The 20,834-nt window shown below is 45.8% G+C and overlaps 1 protein-coding gene across 2 annotated transcripts in view; it reads left to right on the forward strand.

Moving 5' to 3' along the window:
• The window catches only part of GALNT17 (polypeptide N-acetylgalactosaminyltransferase 17), a 420,712-nt gene that overhangs the window by 374,328 nt on the left and 25,550 nt on the right, over positions 1-20,834 (forward strand). For both annotated transcript variants that reach the window (XM_080940615.1, XM_080940616.1), the window contains one exon: positions 15,121-15,306. In XM_080940615.1, coding sequence (XP_080796741.1) covers positions 15,121-15,306 — 186 coding nt within the window. The remainder of the gene's footprint in view (positions 1-15,120; positions 15,307-20,834) is intronic.

The following is a 20,834-nucleotide window of genomic DNA, read 5'->3' on the forward strand; positions in this document are numbered from 1 at the left end:
ATTACAGGCTGATTGATAAAGTTTGTACCATCAGGATCGACATCTATCAATATGCCGGATGTACGATGAGGTCTCAGACCTCAGGATCCACATTCACTCAGTGGGATGACTCACTGAGGAGGCCAGGGCCTTCAGGATCCACAGCCATCGAGGATTCCCCTCCCAAAGTTCCACCTCTAGGCACTGCCACACTGCAGACCAAGCCTTCCCCATGTAAGCTGTGGGAGGAGCTGGCTATCATTTAACTTTCTGTGTGTGCGCTGCATAAGTGGGCTCCATGATGGTTCATCTTTGCAATGACTGGGGGGCGGGCACAAGATGCTGGATTAAGCATCGCGTCTGGATATCTGTGAAGGTGTGTCTAGAGCAAGAGGACATTTAGGGGTAAAAAAGGTTAATTGTAACCGAGAAGCCTAAAAGGAGGAGAAACAAGAGGAGGGAGTGTTCACTCCTGCGTGACTGTTCAGCTGAGCTGTCTCAGCTCATGTTCTAGCCTAATACCATCCATTCCAGAGGACAGACTGTGAGTTTTATCACCCACGGTAGCTGCATAAGACAACTCTTCATAAGGAATATATTATGCACATGTAAGTGCTATACATGCAGTATGATGTATGAAACCTAGTAAACATGAAATGTTTTACAGGTACTATGTATGTTCTATATGCATTACATATTAATAATATGCATGTATATATAACACATGTGTATGTATGTGGATTGCGAGGGCTCAGATCTCGGGAGAACTCTGACTCATAAAGACATCCTTTAATTTATGATCTAAACAGCAGCTTTCAACCTGTGGGTCTCTCCAGCCCTTTGAGGGATGAATGACTCTTTCAACAGAGGTCACCAGAGACCATCAGAAAACACAGATATTTCCATCATGACTCAGAACAGCAGCAGCATTACAGTTCTGAAGTAGCAACAAAAATAACTTTATGGTTGGGGGTCACCACAACATAGGAAACTGTATTAAAGGGTGGCAGTGTTAGGAAGGGTGAGGACCACTGTTTTAAAGGCTCACCCCTTGCCCTTGGGAGCATATATATATATATATGTGAGTGTGTGTGTGAGTGTGTGTGTGTGTGTGTGTGTGTGTGTGTGTGTGTGTGATAATACATAATATATAATAGCAATATATAATAATAATATATAATAGTAACATATAATAGAACGAGGTCTCAGGCAGGTAAGGTGAAAATGACCCAGGGGAGCAATGACGGAAGCTTTGATGCCAGCAAGAACAGGTGCTGAACAAGGATGACAAACTGAGGATGTGAGTCATCCAACAAGCAGCCTATGACATGGCGAGCCTGGAATAACTGATGTGTGGGTGGGCGTGTGCCATGTTTGTGCATATATGAGCGTACATGAGCTGGTATGCACATGTGCAGAGGTCAGAGAGGACAACAGGTGTCTTCTATTGTCTGCCTTATTCCCCAGAGACAAAGTCTCATCCTGAACAAACCTGCTAGGTTGGCAGCCAGCAAGCCACAGGATTCCTGCTGTCTTCAATCTTCTGCCCTGTGCTGTTTGTGGCACCCATTGATTAGGCCATACCCAGCTTTTTAGTTGGGTGCAGGGATCAAACTCAGTTCCCCACAGCGTCATAGGAAGCACTCTTGCCTGCTAATTCTTCTCTTCACCCCCCACCTATGGAACAACTAGTAGTATTTACAGGGTCCAAATACTATGCCAAGTGAGTGATCCCTTACGTGATCTAGAGATGTGTATAATAAAGTGAGGGGAACAAGAAGGGAAAAGAATGGGAGGGAGGGAAGGAGGGAGAAAGACAATGAAAAAATGTTGAGGGGGGGGTCATCCAGGTCATTAAATGCTGAATACTTCAGGGTGTGTCTAGTAGGGTGTTGCCAGAGTAGGAAAGATCCACCCTAGATGTCAGTAGAACTGTCCGAAAAGCTGGCTCTGCCAATTAAATAGAAAGGGGAAAGGAAGAAGTCAGGTGAGCACTGCTTTACATGCTCTCTGCCTCCTGAGCTGCCAAGACATGCCAGCCTCCTCCCACTACAAAAAGGGGTGGGTCCCACCGCCATGCCGTCCCCACCATGATGGACTGTACCCCCTGGACCGTGAGCCAGAATAAATTCTTCCTTGTTTCTTGTTAGATATTTGGGCCCTAATATACAATTTCTGTTTCATTCACCTGTCCCCAGATTCAGCTCAATCCTCCCTTGGTGGGCTATGTTGGTGCAGCGTAGGAGCTTTCATCATTAAAATAAAAATAAAAAAAAATCATAGGAAGTGGGGTTGAAGAGCCGGCTTGTGGTTAAAAGTGTGTACTAAGCTTGCAGAGGACCCAGGTTCTGTCCCCAGCACTGGGTGGCACAATGCCACTGGTAACTCCAGCTCTGGGGGATCAGACGCCCTCCTCTGGCCTTTCAGACAATTGCACCCAGGTACTCGAGCCCCACACAGATTCACAGATACATAAAATTAAAATTAGTTATTAAAAAATAGATGGTAGGAAGGGACATTCGAATCATTCTGTCCTGTATTGATGCTTATAAAGCAGAGACCGGGAGCCAGGGAAGCCTTTAAGTTTGCTGATGCACTTGGGAAGAGCTTCCCTACTGTCTACTCAAGTAAGGAGCAGCATTTCTTTGACCAGGCAGTGAATGTTCAAGGGGAAAAGAGTGGCTGAGGAAATGGTGGTGGCGGCCAGTATTTACCACCTCATCATTTATTTATTTAGAAAGATTGCCTGCTCTTTCTGCTAATCTTCATATAACATGCCTCATTGCCCTCTACAGGCCCCCGGAGGGCTCTCCTAGCATTTGTTTGGTTGAATTCGTTCTCCAAGTCCTGTTTTCTGGTTGCTCATTACTTGCTTGCCTGGAAATGCTAGAAAGTGAGCAATAGGAGAACCGGGCCTTTAACTCATTCGTGCCCGCCGGGGACAAACCTGGGGTGCCGCCGGCATTCGTAGTTCAAAGCGGAGAAGAAAATCCCGTTCCTATGTTTTGTTTGGAACTGCGTGCTCGTCTTTTTTCTATAACTGTGAAGGTGGCCTACCCGAAGCATGGTAGTCAGTTATCATCGTAAGGTGAAAACCCAAGTCGAGGTGGGGCTAGAGAGGTGGTTCTGTGGTTGGAAGTGCTGCCTGCTTTGCTAGAGGACCTAGAAGTGCTTCCCAGCGCCTTCCCCAGATTGCTCACAACTGCCTTTAGTAAACCGAAGATCCTGGGCATTTAATGCCCCCTCCTGGCCTCTGCAGGTACTGCACTTACATAACATGGGTTCACACACAACTTCTACCACTCACCCCCAATAATGGAAACAAATTGTGAACCTCAGTAGATGGATCCACCGATGAGATCAGAGCTCTCATGATCTAATCCCCACAAAAGATTGGGTCTACCTGCTTAGAATCAAGCTTACATCACATGAGCCTACTGGGAACACTTCATATCAAAACTATGACACAGAGTAATGTGCCACTAGAGGCTTGGGTGTAGGGTCCTATTCCCACAGGGCACCTGCACCATACTGAAGTCTCTCTTTAAAAGACTCCCTCCCTAACGGACAACCACTGTCTGACAACGCCATGAGAAAGGGCCCATGCCCTATACTGCTCAGATGGTTAGGAACTAGAGAGACTGGAGAGCCTAGAGATTTGGGTCAGTGCCTTGCCTTGTCCAGTCGTCAGCAGCAAGGTTTCCTCTGGCAGCAGTTGGGACTAATGCAGAGACTCAGAGACAGGTATTATGGGGGGGAGAATGTGTGGGGGCAACATCTCTCCTTCCACCACGTGGTCCCAGGGACTGCACTTCAGGCCACTGGGCCTTATAGCAAGTGCCTTTACCTGTTGCTCTTTCTCATTGATCTCCCCACCCCCAAAGGGAACTCTGCAAAGTGCATGGGAATTTATAGTCACTGTAGGAGCACAGTAAAGCTTTAAGGACTTGGGTCAGATAAAAGTGACTTGGGACTCCTGAGAGCCACTGCTGCCAAGCCTGGCTCTCCTCACCACACTGCACACAGGTGAAAGAAAGCCAGCCATCTAGCAAGGCTCTATCTTCTCCCAGAATGCCTTTGTAGTGCCTGCTGCTGTCCCAGAAAGAACAGATGTTCACCATCCTCTTAAGCTGGAGTCTCCATTTTGCCTCCAGTGGCTCCCATGCTGAGTAACTTTGGAGGAGGACTTACAGGGGTGGGAACAGATCATCTCTGATAGGTAAAGCTGAGCTCTCTGTCACCTAAGCCACAGTGATGGGTCCCTGTGACCAGCCTAAATAGCATTCAAGCCAATCTTAGTTACAGCATATAGCTGAAAACGGCTTGCAAGAGGCGAGTTAAGCTTTAAAATGCTTGCCCCATGCACACAATGCTATTAACCCTGGGATGGACTGAAACACTAGACAGATAAAACCAGGCTACTATCCAGCGACCCTAAAGGATCGGACCTCATCGCCACATGGAAATTTCTGTCATTGATCCACCCACTAGAACCATTTTCATGCAATCTCATCAGAGATGTGACCTGACAAGATGAAGAATGAATAGTTGGCTGTGGAAAGGATGCAGCCCCACCCATGCACACACCACTTGCACCAACCATTTTCACCGAATCAGGGTAATGGTAGTCCTTTGCAATCTAGAGACTATGTTATTTGGAAAATTAGGATAACTGTGAAAACGGAGCCTGGATGGGGAGGGTATATGGGCTTTGTAAGGAAAAGTCACAGAAAGGAAAAGTCACGGGGCACCAATGTTGTAAAAAGATGACATCCTGGGTTTCAGCACCAATATTAAGGAAAGGATGAAGAGAGTGGGGGGGCGTATGGCCCATAGAGGTGCGGCGAGGCCTGGGGGCAAGGGAGATGCCTCTGGGGGTCCCATGTTGGAAATCCCTTCCCCCTGAGGGACCAGCCACACAATAGTATAGTACAGATTAGAGTTTATTCAGGTCATGGGAGAATTAAGAGGGTGGTAGAGGCAGAAAAAGAGAGAGAGAGAGAGAGAGAGAGAGAGAGAGAGAGAGAGAGAGAGAGAGGAAGGAGTAGAGGAGGGCCATGAGCACATGGAAGGAGAGGGGGAAGGGAAGGGAAAGAGGAGGGATAGGGGTGGGAGAGCAAGGTTGCAAGAGAGAGAGGAGGGGTCAAGCGGCCCCTTTTATAGTGTCAGGTCACTGGGGCGGAACAGAATTGAGGGATGGGTTTACAGAATCCCAACAGGCTTCCTTGTAGAATTTGTGTGAATTGGGGACTCCTCTGGCTACTCGTCGGTGCACATTTGTATTTTAGTTATTAATGAACTTTAAAAGCGTGTGCCTGGGTGTCCATGTGCACAATACAGTGCCCACTGAGGCTGAATCCCAGGCGTTGGTGAGTTGCCTGATGTGGGTGTTGGGAGCAGAACTCTTGTCCCCTGGAGGAACAGCAAGTACTCTTGGCCTCTTAACTCCTGAGCCATCTCTCCACCCCCAGTGTAAACTAAGCCAATCCTTTTATCACAATCCCTCTGTAGAGAATGGAGCTGGGCCATGGTAGGGGGTGGTGGATGCCTTTAGTCCCAGCAGTCAGGAAGCAGTGGCAGGCAGATCTCTGAGTTTCAGGCTAGCCTGGTCTACAGAGTGAGTTCCGGGACAGGCAGAGCTACACAGAGAAACCTTGTCTTAAAAAACAAACAGAAAAAAAAAATCAATATATCTGCAGACCTGACAGGATTAATGAAGATCAAATGCCTTTGTCTTTTTTCTACCTCAATTCATGTTTGTGAAGTCAGTAGGGGAAAAAAAATCTCTTGAAATCTAAACTTGAAGATTTGTAGACGAAGCTGTTCACAGCTCACGCTTGTCTGTCATCTCAGCGCTCAAAGGTTGGGACAGGAGGATTGCTGTGAGTGTGGGACCAGCCTAGGTTACAGAATGGGACCGTATGTTGTAGATCTGGTTGAATGCTTGTATTATGTTAATTGGGTTCCCAAAATTACATGAGGATCCTAATGTAAGACACCCAGGGTCCCTGCCCCTAGGTGGTTCTGATTGGTAAATAAAGCCAGTGGCTGACCAGGGAGGCAGGAAGGGACTTTAGGATTCACAGGCAAGGGGACTGAGAAGGAGTTAGAACCATTATGTCAAGAAAGCAGAAAGATCAGGCTTGAGACATGTAGAAAGTGAGAGTATACCAAACATCTAAGAGCCAGGAAAGAGTGGCCCTAGGGGATCCCTGACTAGGTCTGGGGCCTAAGATGAAATATAAGAGTTAGTAAGTAATAATTCAGGATTATTGGAGGAGAGAGTTTATTAGCCACATGGATGTTTGAGAGTAGCCCAGTCATTAAGCTGTTTAAGGCATATTAAATTAGAGGGCTGTGAGTGTGTGTGTGTGTGTGTGTGTGTGTGTGTGTGTGTGTGTGTGTGTCTGTGTGTGTCTGTGTCTGTGTGTGTATCTATGTGTGTGTGTGTCTTTCATTCAGGAACTACATTGAGGTGGATAATTAGGAATGGCTCTCTATGCCACTGGGAAGATTTGAATATCTTTAACTGCATAATGCAACAACCCTATTTCAATAACAAAATTTAGGGGCCAGCTCAATAGCTCAGCAGGCAAAGGCAGGCATTAGCTGCCAAGTTCAAAGACTTGCATTTGAACCCAAGGGCTCACATGGTGGGGAGAACCAACTCTCTGCTTTCTGACTTCTACATGACTATTATGGGATAAATGCAAACATAAACACATATATACTTCTTTTTAAATGCATATAAAATATTATCTAAGTTCAAGCAAGCACACTCAGCATTTTGACGGGGGTGGGGAGGAAGCTGTACACTAAAGATAACATAACACCCTCCCTGCGTTCGCTCTGAGCCAAAGAGCAAAGTTGGCCGTTTTGATCATGCTGGTTCTTATAGTCAAGGAGCTGTCTCTGAATGGATGGCACACCTGCTCCATCCACCTCTCAGACTCTGAGGGAGCCAGGCTGCCAGCCCTTGGCAGCAGCAGCTGCCAGCAGGCAAGAGATGACATTTCAGACCCCAGGTCCTAGGAGATACACAGGACACAGTGTTAGGCAAGCCAGAACAAAACAACACCCAGAAAGAACTGTTTAAAAATTTAAACGACTGTGTTCTCTTTATCAGCTCTGCCACAGGCTGCCTGTTCTGACAGATTTCCCAGATGTGAAACTGGTCCCCAGGTGGGGCCCGAGAAGTGACTGGGATGGGGCAGGTCGGGGAAGTGTGTCACATCCTAGGGCAGGATCCCGCTGCCCTGGACGATGGGGAATGGGTTGTTATCCAGGAGGGAAATAAATGAAATTACTGGAAGTTCCCAGCAGCTGTTTACTTCTGGATAGTGAGTCCTTTAAAAGCCTGGGCTTCTCGAAATGCAACAGCTTGCAGTTCAAAGTAAGGACTGCTGAGTGCCTGGGGCAAACCACTCAGGTCCCTGAAACCTGCTGAATTCCAAATCTCTGGTTTGATGTGGGGGGGATAAATCTGATCTGGAATGGCTCGGAGTGGGGGTAAAGGTGCTTGCTGCCAAGTCTGGTGATCTGCATTCAATCGCCAGAACCCACATGTCAGAGAGAACTGACTCTCGAAGGTTGTCCTGCGACCTCCATACGGGCGCCTTTTTCCTTCTAAGTCAAAAGAATGGTAACAAATTAAAAGTCCATGGTGCAGCTGGGACTGTAGTGAGGCGGGCAAGCCATCGCCTGGCGTTTACAAGGACACGTCTTTGTCCCCCCAGTACTTAAATTCATGGAGGTCATGGGAAATGGTTTAGTGATTAAAGTGCTTGTCTTGTAACTAAGAGGACCTGAGTTCAGATCCCGAGCACCCATTCAAAAATAATCTAAGCTAGGCGATACGTGGTTGTAAACTCCAGAGATAGGATGATTAGGTTAGGGAGAACTGTGCAGACAGGTCTTTAGAACTCATTGGCCAACTAGTCTAGCTAAATAAATGTGCTGATATCTCAATAAATAAATAAATAAATAAATAAATAAATAAATAAATAAATAATTAATTAATTAAATAAATAATAAAGTGGGACATGATCAAGAAAGATGCCTGGTTGGACCTCTGCCCTCCACATGCACACACATACATGCATATGCACATACACACATGCACACATACACACACATAAAGATATATACACCACATAGGCACTGAAAACAAAATTCATGGTAGATGCTGGCAGTGAGCTTCCCATATCCCGGCTTCTCTCCCTTCAGTGGGTAGCTTCCAAGTCTGACCATGTAGATGGAAATGGGATAGAGAAGGTAATCGGCTTTGTAGCCACAGAAGATGGGTGGTTAAAAGAAAAAGAAATTAGAGGCTTATAGCCAAGTTGGCCAAAGTGGAGTCTAGAAGTGGGGTGCCCAGAGATTGTGGAGCCTGCACTGGGGTCGTTGTCACTAGCAGGAAGCAGATGCTGCCTGTCACTGTAGAAGGCATCTATATTCTTCCCATAGAGATTGCCATAGCTGGCTGGACTGGTTCACAGATGGGAGAGAAGATCAGAGGAGCTTGTGCTGGTTAGTTTTAGTTTTAAATGTCAGCTTGACACAGTTGAGAATCACCTGGTGAGATTTTTTTAGACTAGGGTGAACCGTGGGCATGTGTGGGGTAGATTCGACTTGAATATTAATTAACGCAGGAAGACGGCCCCACTGCTGGTGGCACCAACCTCCAAGGAGTTATTTTCTGACCTGCCATGTGCACGCTTTGGAGGGTCATGGACTATGTATGAGTGAAGAAATGAAGCTGGTGTCAGGCAAGCTTGCATGTGTGCAGTCATTTCTCTCTGCTCTTGACTGTAAAGATCTCCTGAGTTCTCCCCTTGACTTCCCTGGGATGATGGGTTGTACCTTGGGGAACAATACACTGAAATAGACCCTTTCTCCCTAGGTTGCTTTTCAGCAGAGCATTTTCTCACAGCAACTGAAGTGAGACTAAGACCAGGGACCCAAAGTGGCGTTTCTGTTAAATGAAGGAACTGAGATTTACCATTGTCTCAGTGAAGGAGGGGAGGCATCTACCTTGCTGAGGAACATCTACATAAGAGTCCCAAAGACAGTCGAGACAGGGAGCAGAGGGGAAACTGCAGTTGGAATGTGAAATAAAACAGACTGGAATAGAAGAAAAATAGAGTCCCAAAGACACCACCACGTCAACTGATGGAACTCACCAGCGGGCGGGGGAAATGCCTCTAGCTGGACACATGCTGACCGAGATCACAGACCAGCTCTGAGAATCCAAGCTTCCAGGACCCTGATCTGGTCTTTGCTTTAGCACTGGCTCTTGGTTTGAGGGGATGTAGTCCACTAGGGTGAGGAAGGCATGGTAGCAGGAGCAGAAACAGCTGGCCAAGTTATGTTCACAGACAGGAAGGAGAGAGATGGACGCTGCTCCCCAGCTTACTGTCTCCTTTCATTCAGTCCAGGACCCCAGCCCAGGGGAAGATATCACCCGAATTCAGGGTGGGCCTTCCCTCCTCTGTTAAACAGACAGACCCAGAAGTGCATCTCCAATTGTCCAGGTTGACAATGAAGATTAACCCTCACACACTCTGTAAAATCAATACGGAAACAGGCTGGAGAGATGCCTCAAGATTTAGGATCACATAACACTCTTACATTGGACCCAAGTTCTATTCCTAACTCCCACGTTGGGCAGCTCACAGTTGCCTATAACCACAGGCCTAGGAGTCCTAACAATCTCTACTGGCCTCTGTGGACACTGCTCTCCCCAACCCCTTAAAGAGTAATAAGAGATCAATCTTTAAAATCTGTAAATACCAGCTTCTCTCCATGTCAGGGCAAACAGTCTCAAAGCTATGGCCTTTGGTACTGAAGACAGAATTAAATATAAGTCAGTCTCCTCCAGCGGCTAAGCATAGATTATCTATAATTACACTCCAACAGCTGCTTTCTAATCCTCAGCAAAATGCATACTAAGGGGTGGTAGCAGGATGAATAATATGTTATAGGTAGGAAAGTGAATGCAGTGTTAATCCCCCACCTGCCTTCTGGAAACTTCCATATGAAGGTGCCAAAGCTGCTTTCTGCCTGTCCCTGATATGTATTCTCGTGCTCAGCCCTGAGGGGTAACCAGTGGAAGTTGAGAACTCAGTCAGCAGGTCTACATTGTCTTTATATTCCCGGCAGAGGACCAGCTTTCTGATCCGTATGCACATGTATGCGGTGCTGGGTTCAATAGCCAAGGCAAATTGTTATAAGTTGAGGGCATCAGGAAGGGTTCTGGGACACAAAGAGATGGAATACTTAACGTCTGTTTAGTTGTAGCTGCTGTAGGAAAGGAAGGATGTATCTCTTGCAGAGAGGGTCTGAGTTCGGTTCCTGGCACCCATGCTAGATGGCTCACAACCAACTGTACCATGGCTCCAGGTGAGCCTATACCATCGTCTGGCCTCTGCACTACATACAGGGACACATAAATAAAAGAAAAATTAAAGGCTTTTTTTTCTTTAAAATACCCTGATATAAGCAATCTAAGGAATTATTTTTGCTTTATAACTTGAGGAACATCTCATAGTAGCAGAGTCAACGTTGCAAGTCATGTTGCTGTTGTAGTCGGGAAGAAGAAAGCAATGAATGTCTGTGCCAAGGTCAAGTTTTCTTTCTTTCTTTCTTTCTTTCTTTCTTTCTTTCTTTCTTTCTTTCTTTCTTCCTCCTCCTCCTCGTCCTCGTCCTTCTCCTCCCCCTCCCCCTCCTCCTCCTCTTCTTCTTCTTTTTTTTTTTTACTATACCCTGGCTAGGGAATGATCCTGCCCACAGTCAGCATGGGTCTTCACACATCACTAAAGCCAGCCAAGACAATACCCTGCAAACAGTCTCCAAGGCTAACCTTAATCTATCCCAGTGCTTCTCAGCCTTCCTAACGCTTCAACCCTTTAATACAGTTGCTCATGTTGTGGTGACCCCCAACCATGACATTATCTTCATTGCTACTTCATAACTGTAATTTCACTACTGTTATGAATTGTGATGTAAATATCTGATATGCAGGCTGTCTGCTATCCTGCCCCTGTGAGAGGGCCATTCCACCCTCTGATGGAGTTGCAACCCACAGATTGAGAATCACTGATTTAGATGATGCACCATGGGTGTGTCAGGAGGCTTATCTCCCACTAGATTCTGGAGCCCATGAAGATGGAAATTAAGGTTGCTAACCATCACAGTGTGGATCTGAGTTCTGAGTGGCACCCAGTGATGGTTTTAGTTTTCCGTGTCCCAGAATGAAAAAGCTGTAGTAGGAGATGGTCAAAAGTAGAAATAAAGATGACTTGTAAAAGGGAACCCAGGCCAGTGAGATGCATATCTGATTGCAAGGACACTTGCCACCAAACCTAAAGGTCCTCTGACTTCCGCATGCACTGTGGGGCACACGTAAGTACCAGCACATACACACAAGCATAATAAGTAATGTTTTGGAAGTGATTGTACTCTTGAAGATGCAGGTGGCCTAGCAAAATGGGAAAAAGGTATCCACTTACACACTGCTGGCTCAGGAGGCTCCTGACTTGTCTCTATCAAATGTTTTTCCCATGGGCTTCTCTCAGTACACTCTGTCCTGTGTAGCCCAGGTGAGGAAGGGCTTCTAGTCCATGCCAACTGCTTCCTTCATGTGCTGAACTTAATGTTTTATTATGTTGTTTCCTTTTCGAGTGTGTGTGTGTGTGTGTGTGTGTGTGTGTGTGTGAGAGAGAGAGAGAGAGAGAGAGAGAGAGAGAGAGAGAGAGAGAGAGAGAGAGAGAGACATTACACATAGATGGCAGAGGACAACTTGTAAAATCAGGTGTCTCTCTTCCCCCGTGGGCCCGAGGTAAAGGAACTTTCCTGTGTACAAGCGCCTTTGCCCAAGAAGCCATTTTCCCAGCCCGTCACCCGTCAATCATCCCGCTTCCTGTCACGTGTTGGTCACGTGTTAATAATCTCATTGCAGCTGTCCCCAGACTCCACCAGAGCACAAAGGGAGGAACAGAGTTGAGATGGGAACAAGATGTTAGGGGGGAAGAGAAGGAGGGAACGGAAAAATGAAGGGTTTCGAGGGAAGAGAAAAGATGGTGGGGACAGTGGGACGTAGGAAGACAGAGCAAAGTGTCCTTAAACATATAAAGATTACATGGGATGCTTTTTCTAACACGGGAGATTGATTATGTATGACAGTAGCATGCTAGTCCACTGGGTGGTACAGCTGTAATGGGTTTTAAACTGATGATCCGTTCAGACTGGTATGATTGGCCTCTCTCTGATATGGTTTGTCTTTTAAATACGGAAGCAACAACAATCAGGAGAAACAAATCGCTTCCACCCCCCTCGACTCTGCTGGGTGAGTCTGGCTGCTTTCAGTAATGCCTTTCTTTCCTCCTCGGAGTCACATGTCGCTTGCCAAGGTTCATTTTAATTCCTCAGCCTGCGCTAAGAGAAATGGCTTGCATCGACCCAGCCGGTAGTAGAATCTAGGTGTTTAGGGGTTCTCGCCACTGCGGTACTTAAATTGAGATATGTCTCAAGATCTGCATTTGTAAATTCCGTTTCTGAGAAACTGCAATAAATAAAGCCGGGGATTGTAATTGAATTTTTGTAAAAGGAATTTAGGAGAAAAGCCGTGAAGCATCCATCTGATTGTGGGAAAGAAGATGCATTTTAACCCCCTGGGGTACGGGGAGACAGTTTATCTCTCCAGCCTGGCACAAAATACCAGGGAAAGTAACCTTTGGTGGAGGAGAGGAGAGGTTGTGGGGAGGGGAAAGAAGGTTGGGGATGATGAGTGTGCCCTCAGGAGACAAGTGTTTCCAAGAAGTCCGAAGAAGAATAGGAGAAATAAATTGAAAGATCTTAGCCAAAAAAAAAGGCTAAAATTTACCTATACTTTAGAAGACCCAATGGGATTATTTTATGTGAGTTCTGCATTGAGAGATCCACCAGTGTTACTTTCAAATGTTGTTATTGGGTTGTTTTGTTGTTGCTGGGCTTGGATTTTGCCCAGGACTAGGGGAAGAACTCCTGTATGCTGTCTGGGTGCTTTACCACTGAGCCACACTCCAACACTGAGAGACTGTAGGTAGTACTCTACTACTGAACTACACCCCAGTCCTCTTGTTACTTTTTATTTGAGGCAGGCTCACTAAGTTCACTCGGAAGCAGGGTATGAACTTATTGTGGTCCCTCTGCCTCCATCCCACAAGTAGCTAGGATGCCTAAACTCTGCCACTAGGCCCAGCTTGCTGTTGCCCAAGCAACATGGGAACAAATTTCAGTGGACCTCAGAGAGACTTAAATCAGGGACACAGAAGACATTTGGAAAAGCCACTGTTAAGACTCCTTAAGGAGAGAAGGAGAAAACCCCCTGTGTTGAGCTTCCAAGTTCTTTGGAAACTGATACATCAACAACCGGAGAGACTGTCTGTAGGTTAGGAGTAGGGTATGAGGGTCTTGGAGAAGAAGCTGGGGTGATTGCCCACCGTCCTCAAAGATTTGAAATGTTGCTGTAAAGACAGTGGCATCTTGTGTGTCACACAAACACCAAGAATGCCACCCAGGCTGCACATGTGGTTCAGTGCTCACACAGTATGCTTGGGGCCCCAGGTTCCAACACTGACATCTACAAGGATGAGGTGCACCTCAAACTGAGATGCTTCACTGTTCTTGAATTCCAGGAATATGGACCCCACCCCCCACCCCACCCCCGCCAAACACATACACACACACACATTCATCTTTCTTTAAGAGTTTGTTTATGTGTGCCTATTCATGAGGAAGCCAGAGGACAACCTCAAGTGTCATCCTTCAACCCTGACCACACCGTCCAGCCAGTGTGACGGTCTCTCACTGGCCCGGAGCTCACCAAGAAGGTTATTGCCCTTTCCACAAGCACCAAAGCAGTGGCTGATTGGCCAGTGGGCACCAGGAATTCTTTCACCTCCACCTCCCCAAAGCTAGGATTATCAGCACAACTATGAGGCTGGGTATCCTCTGGGATTGAACTCAAGTGTTCATTTTTGCATAACTGCCCTACCAAGTCAACAACCGAACCCAACCCTTAAGTTCATTACTTTTTTTTTTTAAGACACATATATTTTAAACTTTTTATTTATGTGTATGTACGAGTGGATGTCATGCATGTGCAGGTGCCCACAAAGGCCAGAAAAGAAACACACAGACAATAGCACATCCTGAAAAATAAAAGAAGAAAAAGTGAGATAGTTTATATCAGAGGAACCACAGCCTGGTACTCCCTAAGGCCTCAGCTAATAATAAAAAGACAAGTAGCCGAATTGGAAATTGGACAAGCCAGACACGGTAAGATGTTTTAGCTACCTTTTCATTACCGTGACTAAATACCTGAGAAAGGGACTTTAGGAAGGGAGAATTGATTGTGGCTTCGAGTTCAAGGGCACATTCTATCATGGTGGGGAAGGCACGGCAGCAGGGGAGTGAGGCATCTGATCTAATTGTATCCACAGTCAGGAAGCAGAGAAACGAATGGTCCTTGGCCATTTTCTCCTTTGTATTAAGTCCAAGGCTCCAACCTGTACAATGATGCTTGCCATATTCAGGGCAAGTCTCCCTCAGTTAATCCAGTCTAGAAACTCCTTTATAAACATGCCCAACAGGTCTATCTTCTAGATGGTTCTAGATCCATTCAAACTGGTAATCGTATTAAACTCATAGTTAGCTTATGTCAATTTGATACAGCTTATAGCCTAGGTGAGATTGGACTACAGACATAACTGGGTGGGGAAGTTGTCTTGATGGTTAATAATGTAGGAATGCCCAACCCACTGTAGGTGGCACCATTCCCTATTCAGATTGTCTTGGATTGTATAAGAATGCTATTTAAGCATGATCTTATGAGTATACCAGTAAGCAGTATTCCTCCATGTTTTCTGCTTTCAAGTTCTTGCTATAGAGTTCCTGCCCTGACTTCTCTCAGTGATAGGCTGTGACTTGGAATTGTAAGACAAATGTATCCTTTACTCCCTTAAATTGCTTTTTGTCAGGGTGTTTTATCACAGCAACAGAAAGAAAACTAGGATCCATGCTATCTAAGTTTAACCACTGCTTTGGGCAATGGCCTCTGGGATATCCTCTGCCATACTGATCAAGTCTCTGTGCCTCTAGGTATGGCTATGTGGTGGCAGCATGGAGGTCCTTCCGTGTTCAAGGGTGGCCCACATAGAGCGGAAGAAGAAACCGTATAACAGCAACATCGGCTTCTACACCAAGAGGAATGCACTCCGAGTAGCTGAGGTCTGGATGGACGACTACAAGTCACATGTGTACATAGCGTGGAATCTGCCTCTGGAGGTAGGAACAGGCAGCTTTTTCTATCATCCTACAACAATAAATCAGGCTCTCTGGCAGACCACAGGCACCCTTAGTAAGCCAATGGTTTTTCTATTGCCAAGGCTCACAGACATCTGAGCGTTAGATCCTCTTACTGGGGCAGACACAACCAAAGGGCATCAATCCACTTACAAAGATCTGCAGATCTTGTTGCTGTATTAATCTAAATCTTCTTATATGAGCGTTGTCTCTACTCTGAGCACGCGCTGTGACCAAAAGGTCCTTACCCAGGTTTGAGCCATGCAGCCTTCTTCTGCCCTAGCTGTGTGCCTTCCCGACCCCATGGGGGCGCAGCAGTCAGTGACAAGTCCTGACTGAAGGCTTGTGTGAAGGCTGTGATGCTTGTTCCCTTCTCTCCCTCATGCGTGCTGCTGGGGGCTCCAGGAAAATCTCTGGTTACTCAGCAGGAACCCCTTGGCTGTGCCCAACTGGATTTGAATCTCACCTCTGTCTCTTGCTATTGATGAATTCTCCTCTGGACACTTGGCCGTGCTTTCAGATGTTGAGCAGTAAAATGGAGGTGATGGACAGTTCCTCTCTTCAGGAGGCTGCAGCAGAGCAGCAGAAATACAGTTAAATTTGTGCAAGGTTTGAGCGGGTAGAGGAGGAAAATGTAGAAATTGTGTCACTGTTGTAACAGATTCCCCCCCACCCCAAGTACTCAGGGTTGAATCTAGGTGCTTGTGTATGCTAGGAAAGCAGGCCGTCAGATAGGAGCTCTACCACTGAGCCATGCCCCCAGCCCCTCACTGGGGGATTCTAGGCAGGAGCTCTACCACTGAGCCACGCCCCCAGCCCCTCACTGGGGGATTCTAGGCAGGGGCTCTACCACTGAGCCAGGCCCCCCAGCCCCTCACTGGGGGATTCTAGGCAGAGGCTCTACCACTGAGCTACGCTCCCAGCCCCTCACTGGGGGATTCTAGGCAGGGGCTCTACCACTGAGCCACGCTCCCAGCCCCTCACTGCGGGATTCTATGCAGGGACTCTGAGACAGAGTCTCACTAAATTGTCCAGGTTGGCTTTGATTTCACTCATGGACCAGGCTAACCTCGAATTTTTGACATTCCTACCTCAGCCTCCCAAGTAGTTAAAGTGATACAGTTGTGACACCAGGCTTGCCTCTGCCTCATTACAGTTTTTGAAATACATCCTAAAGAATTTCTTCTCCCTCCTTTAGCAGTGTAGAGTCATTGAATGCAGTATTCCTTTACACATTTTTAAACTTACATTTATTTACTTAGTTTATGTACTGGAGATGATGCCACAGAGTGCGTCATGTGGAGGCCAGTGGGCAACCTGTACAAGCTGGTTCTTTCTACCATTTCAGGTCCTGAAAATGGACCATGGGTCATCGAGCTGGGCAGCAACCCTGTTACCCACTGAACCATCTTGCCTGCCTAAGCTTTCACACATTCTCATGTAGAGTTGGATAATCTTTGGTGAGCACTTAGTCCATCCTGGATTCTTGATAAATTTCTTTTTTACAGTAGCTCATTTAATCTCATGACAAATGAGCAGTTTGTCTAGATTTCCTCATCTGTGGAACATCAATTGTTCATACTTACCCCAAAGGGCCCCAGCAATGAACAAATGAGGTGCAAAGTAGAGTTCACCCCACACTGAATACTCGAGAAATGCTGGCTTGTTAGGGACCTATTATGATGTGCATTTTACAGATGAGAGACCTGGTACTTTGGGAGGTTAACAGGTCTTCCTTAAGGTCTTCCATGAATGCCAACTAAGGGTTGGAGGGAAGGCTCAGTGGATAAGAGTGCTTGCTGCTCTTGCAGAGGACCAGAGTCCAGTTTCCAGTGCTCAATTAAGGCAGCTCATAATCACCTCTAACTGCAGCTCCAGGGGATCTGGTGCCCTCTTATGGCCACCATGGACATTGCACTCGTGCACAATCACACACACATACACACACACACACACACATGCACATTAACTAGAAGTAAAATTTTCTTACATAAAGAATATGCACTCAAATCATCAGGGCAGGGATGCATGAACTCTTAACCCTAGTGAGCCTGTTTCAGAGTAATTCATGTTCTGTAGAGAAGAATCTAGAATGATGGTTTTATCTGTTCTATTAGCTCCTTCCTGTTCCTATTCTGGAATAAAACCCCCAACAAAATTAACTTATGGAAAGAATAGTTTATTGTGGCTTTGAGTTTTAAGATCTAGTCCATCAAAATGGGGACGGCATGTTGGCAGAAGCACAAGGAGGCTGGTCACATGGCAACCACAGTCAGGAAGCAGGAGATGGAGGCTGGTGCTCCACTCACTGTCTCCTTCTCAGTCCAGGACTCTAGCCCATGGGACAATGCTGCCCACATTCAGGGTGTGTCTTCCTTCCTCTATGAATGTATTCTAGAATCTCACAGACATACCCAGAAGTATGTTTCTAGATCATGTCAGTTTGACAATCATTAGCTATCACTCTTTAAGTCACAAGAACAAAGTTCCAGTCACTCTTGCCCAATGCAGTCTCCATTACAATCCTGCTTGGGTATGGGGCTACTGTGAAGGAGGTTATGCCAAGACTAGAAATCATACACGGGACCTGAGCAACTCGTGAACACTGCTCAAAAGGTACAGATGTGGGAAGGCTTTAGATTTCCAGTTTTCAGATGAAGGATGTTCAACCAATGAAGGTCATATAAATATTTTATGATCCAGAAAAATTCCTAAATTGTATGTATGTATGGGATAGGGACAAAAATCTAACTATGGAGCCCTAAATGGCCTGGACCCAAATCCTAAATCTGAACTAGAAACATGTTGGATCCTAAGACATTCTTGTTTAAAAAAAAACACACACACACAAAATCCAAAATGTATAATTTACCAAATGAAAACTCAGGAGGCAGACACTATGGTAAAAGCCTGATACCTCAGGGAGGCAGAGAAAGCACCAGCTGACCTTCCTACTCTGTCAGTGTCCCAGAAGGAAAAGCTTCCTTCTCCTTCTCCATGCTGTCTTAAATACCCTTTAACTCAAAGACCCTCCTTTTCCTTTCTTGCGTTTTTTTATGTTCCCTCCCTCTCAACTGGTTGCTTGCTTTACCTCTTGACCTATGGTTTTCCTGTTTACAGAAAGCTCTTGGGTTAAGGGGTTTGCTAGGGCTGAGCCACACCACAACAAGAAAAGTTTTTTCCAGTTCACAGTCTCGGGATTCACAATGTGATCAAATACCCATCAATACCCTCCCTTCCTTCGCCCCCCTCTCCTTTTTTCCATACTTCCTCCTCCTCCCTCTCACTTATATCTTCCTTTCTCTCCTTCTCCCCTCCTTCCCCAACCTGTTTTGACAAGATCTTACTCCACAACTCAGACTGGCCTCAAATCATAATCTTCCTTCCTCAGCTTCCCACGTGCTAGGTTCACAGGACAGTGCTTGCACTCTCGGCCTAAACACTGAAATACACTAAGCACATGCAGCATGTAAGAGATAAAATTTACTTCAAATTTATGAGTTGTTTTCTGTAATTTCCCATTTAGAACTTTTGGACTGTGATTGAGTGTAGGTAAGGGAAATCAGACAACACTGAATTGCAGGTCTGGGGCTGGTTCTGAATGGCTGGTCCATACTTGTGAATGCTCTCCTGCCAGGCTTTAGAATAACCATTTGAGCCAAGTGTGTAATGCCTACACTGGAAAGGGTTGGCACCAGGATCAGGAGTTCAAGGTCATTCCTAGCTACATAGCCAGTTTGATACCACCCTGGAGTACTTGAGATCCTGCCTTTTTTTAAAAAAAACAAGGGGGGAATAAAAGGTCTTTTTTTTTCTTTTGCCAAGCACATTGGCACAAGCCTACATCCCCAGCACTAGATGAGATGAAGCAGGAAGGGCTGTGAGATCAAGGCCAGCTTATAGTATGAGGTCCCGTCTCAAACCAACTCTCAACTAACAAACAGTGACCACCTCGACCAACCAGGCCAAGGCTACTCAAACAAAGAGCTAAATATTGTTTTCTGCCTTACCTTTAAGTATGATATTTGAAGACTTTGTTTTTCTTTAACATCCTTGTGAAAGCACTTACTGTGTAGGAATGAAGTCCTGAGTTCAAATCCCCAGTACCTATGTAAAGCTAGGTGTAGCCACTTGTGCCTGTAAGCCAAACATTGCAGGAGGAGAGACAGATCCTGGAGCACTTGGCTTCACTGAAACCAGTGAGCTTCAGTTACGGTGAGAGACCATGTCTTAAAACAGGAACAAAAATGTAAGTTTAAGAACAAGAGAGCAAGATAACCAATGTTCTCTTGACCCTGCATATGCACTACACATACACACACACACACACACACACACACACCCCATTACCACCACATACATATACACCTAAACATATACACACATATCTGTATATACATTCATACACACCCCTACACACATTTACATACAGTCCTACATACATACACATACCACACACACAAACATACCTCTCTATACATACACACGTTTACATATAAACATATCCCTACTCACATACACACATACTCCTACACACATATATACACATGCCTCACACACAAACATACCTTTATACACACACAATTACCACCACCAGACACACACACACACACACACACACACATATATATATATATATATATATATATACACCTGCACATATATACACATATCCATCCATATCCCTACACACACACACACATACAGTCCTATATGCATGCACTTATCACACACAGACATACCTCTGCACACCTGTGCACACATCTACATACTGAGACACACCTTTTACACACACATACAAATACACAAACATCCCTACACACCACACATACACACATACTTCTATACACACCCCTACAAATATGCACACCCCTACACATATACCCCGCCCCCTCCACACTCACATACTTAAAATCCTTATCTGGTTAATGACAAAATCTTAACAGACTAACTTGTCTCAGTGGCCTCCAGTCCTACCTGGCCTCCCTCCTCAGCCTAGCCTGTGTCCTTTGACTCACAGTCCTCTGGGGCTGAGACCAAGGCTCGTATTTCAGATGGTTTATTTCCCTGTCATCACACAGCAACCCATTACAGGTTCATTTCAATAAAAGCAGAGTGAATTATTCATCAGAGCATCATCACACGGAAAATTATTTTCTCCTCTGCATATAATGAGCTTCTCAGAGTGCCCACAAAGAGGGACGTCACGCCCGAGTTGAAAGATGAGCCGAAGGAAGGTAGAAACATTTATTTTCTTGTCATCATCGAATAATTCCTACAGTAATTGTCTTGGGTAATAACTAGGAAAGAGAAGAATCCCAGGGAGCAGGTTGTTGACACCCTTGTGGCCTGGGGTCCTTAACCCCAGTGGTGATAAAGATGGAGAATTGTCTAGAGACTTCTGTCAAGTTTCCTACATGCACTCTATGGAGTGAGTATAATCTCTAGCTTATGTTAAGTGATGTAGCAAGTCTGCTGAAGTTAACCTGAGCGCCACAGGGCTCTGGGGT

This window comes from Micromys minutus, assembly GCF_963924665.1.
Source record: "Micromys minutus genome assembly, chromosome: 29".
NCBI lineage: Eukaryota > Metazoa > Chordata > Mammalia > Rodentia > Muridae > Micromys > Micromys minutus.